At 40.7% G+C, this 9035-nt stretch overlaps 1 protein-coding gene across 1 annotated transcript in view; it reads right to left on the bottom strand.

Annotated features, from left to right (window-relative positions):
- Positions 1 to 3381: 3381 nt before the first annotated feature.
- KIAA1468 (KIAA1468 ortholog) overlaps positions 3382 to 9035 on the bottom strand; it is a 156420-nt gene continuing 150766 nt past the window's right edge. The window contains exons 27-28 of the mRNA XM_006837577.1: positions 8051 to 8102; positions 3382 to 3502 (exon numbers count right to left, since the gene is read on the bottom strand). Coding sequence (XP_006837640.1) covers positions 3382 to 3502; positions 8051 to 8102 — 173 coding nt within the window. The remainder of the gene's footprint in view (positions 3503 to 8050; positions 8103 to 9035) is intronic.

Here is a 9035-nt window from a genome sequence, read left to right as displayed (position 1 = left end):
TTTTTCTTCTGTTCTTTCAGCTTGAGATATGTTGAATGTGTTCTTCCCTTTTGGTTTTGTAACTCTGGGTCTTTGCACATTTCATGATAATATTTTGTCTTCTATAGCTGCCCTTTGAAATTTTCTGTTCAGCTTTTACTTCATTTCTTCCATTTTCTTTATGGTCTTCGGTCATTTGTGTCTAACACATCAGATCTGTTCTTGAGATGACTTTTAAATTCAGATGGACTACGTTCAAGGTCAAATTTTGGCTCTCTACGACTTGTTTTAATTTTCTTATGAACCTGCATATGAGAAATTGATGGTCTGTTCCACAGTCAGCTCTGCTCTGATTTTGGCTGATGTGAAGCTTTTCCACCATCTCTTCCCACAGATGAAGTCAATTTGATTTTGTGTATTCCACCTGGTGAGGTCCATGTGTATAGTTGTGTTTTATGTTGTTTAAAAAGGTGTTTTCAGGGAAGAAGTCATTGGTCTTGCAAAATTCTATCACAAACTTCTAGCATCATTTCTATCACCAGGTTGTATTTTCCAACTCTTTGTTTTCAACCTTTGCATTCCAATCACTAGTAATTATCAATACATCTTGATTACACTTTTTATCAATTTTAGACTGAAGGAGTTGGTAGAATTTTTCAGTTTCATCATCACTGGCTTTAGTGGTTGGTGCATAAATTTGAATAGTGGTATTAACTGGTCTTCCTTGTTGTTGTTGTTAAGTGCTATGAGTCAGTTCCAACTCATAGTGACCCTGTATAGGGTTTCTGAGGAGCGGCTGGTGAGTTTGAATCGCCAACCTTACAGTTCAAACCAACTTTGCAGTCCAGCGCATTAATCCATAGCACCATACCAGGAGTACAGTCTTCCTTGTAGGGGTATGGCTATTATCCTATCACATACAGCATGATAGATCTTAAAATGCTCTTTTTGCTGATGAATACGATGCCATTCTTCAAGTTGTCATTACCTGTACAGTAACAATATGACTGTTAGATTTAAAATGGCCAATACCAGGCCATTTCAGCTCAGTAATGCCGAGGATATCTGAGGGAGAGAGGTCACTTCTCAGCTGGGGGTTGAACCTGAATGAGCCAGTTTGAATCATGGGTAAACAAAATGGCCTGTGTTCGACGATCACACTCAGCCTGAATGATTAGTGTCGGTCTTGTCTTTCTTCAATAAGCCCATGCTTTAGTATAAAAATCAGAATTACTAAATGTGAAATTTTAGCAATACTAAGGTACTTAAGGGCATAATTAATATGGGAGACTCAATTGAAAGTATAGTATGTATTTTGTTTGTTATTGTTGTTGAGTGCTGTTGAGTTAATTCCGACCCATAGCGACCCTGTATAGGGTTTCCAAGGAGCAGCTGGTGAGCTTGAACCGCCGACCTTGCAGTCAAACAGCTTTGCAGTCTAGCGCATTAACCCACAGCGCCACACCAGGACCCCATATTTTGTTTGCAGTCTTTAAGAAATCATCAGAATTTAAATACATGGCATCATTAATTAATAAGAATTACAATAAGTTGCACTATATACCTGTTCTTTCAGTAGTAACAAAGTTACTCTATTATAGCTCAGAGCAAATTAGAATTTTAACATTTTTCTTTTAACTATCTCTGAAATGTATTCACTATATAGCAAAACAATCTCTTGTTAGTAAAATAAATCAAGTAGTTCATATAAATTACATGCCTAAAATACTACTTTTGTGATTATATGCTTTATAATTTCTTTTGCATGGATATAGGATATAGTATTTCAAAACAGAAATAGAACACATTGCCAAAGAAAACCCAAAAGTATGAAAAACATTTTATTTATAATAGATCAACATTTTGACATGAAAGGTAGCCACTTTCAGTTTCTCAGGAATGCCTAGAATCCAACAGTTTCCAGAGAGAGTAGGAGTTAACAATTATTTCACTGTAGGTGAAGAAAATAATTTCAGAATGAATAGTTTGAATAGCTTTGCCGGTGGCAAATTATTTTATACGCTTGAATGTGTAGTGATCTAGTTTTTCCAAGAAATAAAAGTAATTGAATTTATGTTTCAAGTGCCAGTTTATACAACAGATAGGAAACACACCTGTATGCATCAACTATACTCAACCAAGATGCTCTTTATCAAAATATTCATCTTTCAAAAAGGCCTCACAGAAGCCCTGGAGCCAACCAAGCCCTGACTGCCATTCTCACAGCCACTCGTCTACTTCAAGTGGCAGTCCTGTACAGACAACCGCAAACTCCAGTGCAATCTGTGCATGGACTTAAAAAGCCTCAGTGTAATAACAGATTCCAAACACAGTCAAGTGTACAGACTGCCCTCGGGGGATGTGGGAACTAACCAACAGCATTCTAGCCAGTGCCATTTTTATTGAAAGGAAAAAAGCAGCTCCAATGTCCTTAACTTTTCGGTACTTCTCTGTCATTCACACAATGAAAAGGTAATATCTGAAATGAAAATCATCAGAAAATAATACATACAGAAAGGCAGAATTTCAGGTCCAAGCCAATTTTCTTCTGTATTTCAGTTTGGGAAGCTTTTCACAATTATTAGCGCTTCTTAGTGATACTTATTCCTGAGCACTGGAATACACTACACACCAGAGTGTACAGTTCACCTTGGTTACCAGGTCCCAGGCTTATGTGCTATCTCTCCTCAGGTAAGTCCATCACAGGCAGGGAAGTGCTGGGGAGGCTGCAAAGGCATTTAGATAATGTTCAGGAGAGCTCTGAGATGTTGGAAGCTTCATCACCATCTACTTGCTGTAGGGTTTGTAACTCAAATTCATCACAGCATTATCAAGAAATACCGTGTGAAGGGAATGTACACAATCCCCACAGAACAAACTCAAGTCCAAAAGGCACAGAATCATGCTGGTGGCTCTTTCTTGTCAGTTCAGAAACAGTACAAAGTCTGCATTAATCTTTCATAATTTAAATACTTAAGTAATCTTCACTTTTATTACTTTATAACAATGACTTCAAATTTACATTATTTTAAGTACCATTGTAATAACTCAGTGTATAATACAGATATTTGCTAATATCCCATCCAAAACTTAAAAAAACAAAACAAAAAACAATAAAGCAACACAAAACTCTTCTATATATATTCTGAAAGACAAGAACACAGAAGAGGGACTTGGTACAGACTACTGACTTTGTTTGCTATCACCACAGTCATAACCCAAATGAACACAGAGAACAGCAATAATCAATAACAGTGCAAATATCTTTGGAGATTAGGACAAAAATGGTAATGCAAGGGCAGAAAACAGAGGGGATCAAAGGGTAAGTCCAAGTCCTTCAAGTACAAGGGAGCAGCCGGCTGGGGCTCCGCCTTAGTGTTCACTGAGGCTTCCATCCTGCTGCTACTTCTTTCTCTGGAACACATTGGCCAGCATGGCGCCAGATGTGGTCAGCTGGCCCATTTTGTTCAAAAACTTGGTCTTTGTATCTTCACTCACTAAGCTTGCAGCAATTGACATTGAGCTAGGAAAGAAATGTGAAAATTCATGTAAAGCAATTAAAAACAAAAACATCCACTTTTATTCCATTTCTTTAGTAGCCTATCATTAGTAAATATATGCTGAATTGATGTCAGAAAAGGAAGAAAAATATTTATGAGGAGTGGGGATTTATGTGAGATTTTGTATTCATTTACATTACAGGGAACAGTATGCTGTGGCAGTTAAAAGCAAATCTGAAACTAGTCGGAATCTGGGCTCTGTCATTTACCGGCTGAGTGACCTTGGGAAAGTCGTTTAGTGTTTTCTCATCTGTAAAATGGGGCTGATTTTGGTACCTAGCTCACAGGGGCTGTAAGGACTGAACAAATGCAGTGCGGAGCACAAAGCTGGGCAGGTAACACCCTAATGTTGGTGTCAGAGGTTAAGTGGTTATTCTTACTATCAGCATCACTTCCTTTAGTTCTTACAGCAACCTTGGAAGCTAAGATGCTAACTCTATTTTCATAAAGGAGTAAATGAAATTACCATGCAAACAACTTTTCTGCTCTTGGAGTGGGAGAGGTATGTCCTAAACTGTCCGTTGTTATCAGTCTGAATCAACAGTGTCAAACCCATTTTTTTTAAACTTTATTTTTGGCCAACTTGCTTTGTACAAGTAAAACATTCTAGATGACTACTGATTTAGACTGCTGATGTGGCACACAGTGCTGGACAGAAAACACTGGCCCAACAAGTGTCCTGTGAGGGACTCAGAGAGCCAGTGTACTGGTCTGGCAGCCAAGCTGCTTTACATGGATCTCATTCACTTTCCTCATTTGCAAAAGAGAGATTGCAATTCCTATTGAAAAACAGTATGGGGGGGGGGGGGGAAGGAGAACTAGTCTGGGGATTAAATAAGATCAGGTGTTTGACCATGTCAGGAAGAATACGGCAAGCTGCCTATATATATATATGTATATATCTAGAGAGAGAGAGAAGAGTTTTATCCTGCGGTGTCTTCTGAATTTACACATCAAGTGGCTACTGCCATCCAGGACTTCTGCTGTGTCGTCTTTGAGGGTGTGCACAGAATTATTCGGGTAAGAACCCCAGCATGCCTCCCACTTTGAGAAGCTTTTCTTCCCATTGCTCTTCTGCTAGGACATCAACTTGGCTGCTCTTCATTTCTGACTACTTCTCCCCTCCTGCCTTTGCTCTGCCCACCGAGTAACCTTCCCTCCATAAGGATCTGTCTTTGGCGCTTGGTTCTTCAACTACAAAAAGTAAACACTCTGACACTTTCAAAATCACCTACAAAAAGATGATTCCAAAACATTTATTTAATTACAACCTCTTTCCTGAGAGCCAGCCCCACATCACTACTGTCTGCTAGATAGAGTCAACATTATGAACATTTTTTCAGTGCCCAACTTTTGAATAAGCCTCCATTTAAATTCCTTTTTTTGTCAATGAGTCCATCATTTCCCTCTCTTCCCAACAGTGAATACAATGTCCTTCTCCTTTTATTTCCAAATGAATCAGAAAATCCTCTGACTATTCTATGAGGCATCTTTATTGTTGCCTTTTATTTTCACTGCTAATAACTTGATTACCAAATTATGCCAACAGTCTTAGGTCTTATCTCCTTGAATTGTCAGATTAACTTTTTGAAGTTAAGTACTTCTTCATATCACACTAAAAATTCTTCAATAGCCACTTAGAACTTATGAGCCAAGGAATTCAGCAATCGAATTCTTGCTTTCCTACTAACCTTCACCACCCAGCTTCAAGTATGCCTTTGTTGTTGTTGTTGTTGTTGTTAAGTGCCGTCGAGTAGATTCTGACCCATAGCGACCCTGTATAGGGTTTCCAAGGAGAAACTGGTGAGCTTGAACTGCCAACCTTGTAATTCAAACGACTTTGCAGTCTGACGCATTAGCCCACAGCGCCACACCAAGTGTGCCTAGTCAACTGTTTATCAGAATCACCTGGGGATTTACTAGAACTGTAAATTCTCAGACTCCTGTCATGTCTTCTGAACCAAAAATGCTAAGGATGTGATCACATGATCCAGAGATTTTCCAGGTGATTCTGATGGACTTACCTTTTAAGAACCACTAAGCAAAGGGACTGCTAACCTGAAGGTCAGCAGTTCGAAACTACCAGCTGTTTCATGGGATAAAGATGAGGCTTTCTGCTCCCTTAAGGATTTACAGCCTCAGAAACGTTATACAGAGTCGCTATGAGCCAGAACCGACTCCACGGCACATAACCACCAAACAAAGGGAGGAGTCCTGGTGTGGTGCTGTGGGTTAATGTATTTGACTACAAAGTTGGTTTGAACCACGAGATCGGAGGTTCAAGCTCACCAGCTGCTATTTGGAAACCTTATACAGGGTCGACATGAGTTGGAACTAACTCGATGGCATTTAACAACAAAGCAAGGATGTAAGTTAAATTCAGCCTCTGCCCTCCCGGTTTAGTAAATAAATTTGCCAACTCCTGGGCAACAGGACACAGTACAAACTTTCAGTATAGCATTCAATGTTCTTGAATGGAGCCCTGGTAGCGCAGTGGGTTATGCATTGTGCTGCTATCGGCAAGGTCAGCAGTTCAAATCTACCAGATGCTCTGCAAGAGAGAGAGATGAGACTTTCTGCTCCTATAAAGATTTATGGTCACTATGGTAGCTCTGGCAGGTTACTAATTGGGCTGTGAACCTCAAGGTCTGCAGTTCAAAACTACCAGCCGTTCGGTGGGAGAAAGATGAGGCTTTCTGCTCCCATAAAGATATACAGCCTCAGAAACCCTGTACAGGGTTGCTATGAGTTGGAACCGACTCCACAGCCCATAACAACAACAATAACATGAGTCGGAACCAACTCGGTGACACACCACCACCACTTGCCTTTCAAGGTGCCCCGGTGGCACAGTGGTAAGTCAAGCAGTCAGACCGAAAGCTTGGTGGTACAAACCCACCAGCTGTTGCCACTAGTCTGCTTCCTTAACGAGTAACCACAAAACCTGCCAAGTATTGCCATCAGGTTGGTTCTTCCAGATGCAGGCTGCCACACCTTTCTCCCAGTGACTGACGGACTGACTGACTGGCTGGTGGATTCGAACAGCAGAACACGCAACCACCGCATGACCAGGGTTCCTTCTGGTAAAGATCACAGCTTTAGAAAGCTTGCAGGGCAGTTCTGCTCTGGAATGGACTTGACACTTGTAACCACCTACCTGTATGGACTGATTGCTATCCTTCCCCGCCACATACTCCACTCTAGCTTTACTACAGTTTCAGCCAAGAACTCTCATTTCTGTCTTGGTGCCCGGGGCTGAGAGGGCTGCATGTGAACCCTGCCTTCTTTCTGTCTTTAGCTAATAGTCCAGGTTGGAATACTCCTGTAGCCTACTTCTTTGGGATTATTTGCAGGCATTGTTTTAGCGCTTATCAGCCTTTTTGTCTGCATCTCTCCACAGCTTTCTCCTGTGAACACCTGCTCATTTTGGTGACGAGCCCACGGTTAAGTGCTCAGTGAATTTTACTAAATGCTGACAGAACAGAAGAAGGGTATCAACATTTTATGTGTATTATCTTGTTCGCAGATCAGTGCTTTTCAAACATTTCTGCCAAATCTCCACAGTAAGAGATATATTTTACACAAGGACCCAATAACACACACATCTACTGACAATGGAAACCAACGTTTCCTGAACAATGGCCCTCACTACACGGGATGCACTCTATTATTTCTTCAATTACCACAACAAAATGCACTGATTTAATGACACACTGTAAGTGGCCATGACCCGCCACTTGGAAGGCACTGCCTTCAGCCATGGGCTGTTTGAGGGTGAAATCCAGGAGCGCTTCATCTTTGTATTCCCCCACAGCCATTAGTGTGTGGCACTGTGGGTTAATGCCGTGGACCACAAGGTCAGATTGAACTACAAGGTCTGTGGTTCAAGTTCACCAGCTGCTCCTCGGAAAACCCTATACAGGGTCACTATGAGCGGGAACTGACTCAAAGGCACTTAAACAACAACAATTATCCAGATGTGCACACCTGTATCTGCACCGATTCTCACTCCTTTTTCCAGCTCAATACTTCCTCTACTGCTCCAATACTCCATTTCCTCTTGTGCTTCTGATGACGCTATACGTAGGAGAAGCGGTAGCCTCAACAGATGACATCTAAGCTTTGTCCTGAAGGATGAACAGGAATCAGCTAAGCAAATGTTCCTGGTGGAGGAAATCCTGTGTGTCAGCAGAAGCATGGCAGGACTGAAGTACTCGAGTCCTTCATCAGCTCTGTGGTCGTCCTAGCGAGGTCAGACCTCTGATTTCTCTAACCGGTGTAATTTAAGCATGGCTTGCTAGATGAGACTGTTGTAACACCTGACTGCAAATGAATTTCTACATATTTTCATTCCACTGTAGGTGCTGGCCACAACAGTATCATTTATTTTTATTTATTTATCTCTGTCCCCTACTAGCACAATGCATGATAGAAAAGATTTCCTAAATGCACCTTGAAATGAAGAAATCCTTGCAGGTGGGAAATCATACCAAATGACCTCTGACTCTTACAGTGCATAATGCCTGCATAATTTCTTTGATATTAATAAACGTCCCTGGCTTGCTGGAATGTGCCAGACAAAACAAATGAACAAATCTGAATCTGATTAATTGTTTAGACCTAGACCCAAACAGCAATTTGTAGGAAAACACAGAGGAGCACGTTAAATGACATAGGGGGAGAGAATCAGCACAATTCAGACTGTAGAAAACTCTATGGGACATATGAGCCAGGTTTTCCACAACGTAAACTACATGGAGATTATAAAAAGAGATAAAAGGGGATTAAAAGAGATTTAAGAGACATACCAGGGAGCCTTGAAAAGTTCATGGAAAAATTCCATTATCTTTTCATTCCATTTTCCCAAGAACTTTCAGATGTCCCCTCGTATCAATCAATTGCAAAGTATGGAACTCATTTGCATCCTGATTTAGACAAATAAGTAGCAGAGAAAAAAGAACAAGTTGTCTTTAACATTTATAAGATAGCTAAAAATTTGAACATAGGCCAGATAACATTGCTGTTGTTGTAACATAAGTGCCTTCGAGTTGGTTCTGACTTACAGTGACCTTGTATAGGGTTTCCAAGGAGCGGCTGGTGAGCTTGAACTGCCACCCTTGTGGTTCAAACAGATCTTATAGTCCAGCTCATTAGCCTGTGTTAATGTTACTGTTCTTTTGATGTGATAATATTGTGTTTGTGTTAAAAACAGAAATTATCCTTTAGTGATACATACGAAACTACGGGTGGAGGAGTCAGTAGGTTATTCATGAGAGAAAACTGACTATGAATTGACCATTGTTGCTACAGCATGAGAAGCACTTGGCAATTCAGAGTATTCCAGTTATTTTATATTGATTTAAAATTCTCCATAGTAAAAAGTTTAAAAGGCTCAGTAAGCCCTAAGAACTTGATTGAACCTCAGCATAGTGATCCTGCTTGGTCACCTTAGAGCAGGTGGTGGGCTGGCAACGTCGGGCGCATGGGGTCCCCAGC

The sequence above is a fragment of the Chrysochloris asiatica genome, unplaced genomic scaffold (assembly GCF_000296735.1).
Source record: "Chrysochloris asiatica unplaced genomic scaffold, ChrAsi1.0 scaffold00021, whole genome shotgun sequence".
NCBI lineage: Eukaryota > Metazoa > Chordata > Mammalia > Afrosoricida > Chrysochloridae > Chrysochloris > Chrysochloris asiatica.
The sequence above is the reverse complement of the archived record's forward strand: the minus strand, read 5'-3'. Positions and strand labels throughout refer to the sequence as shown.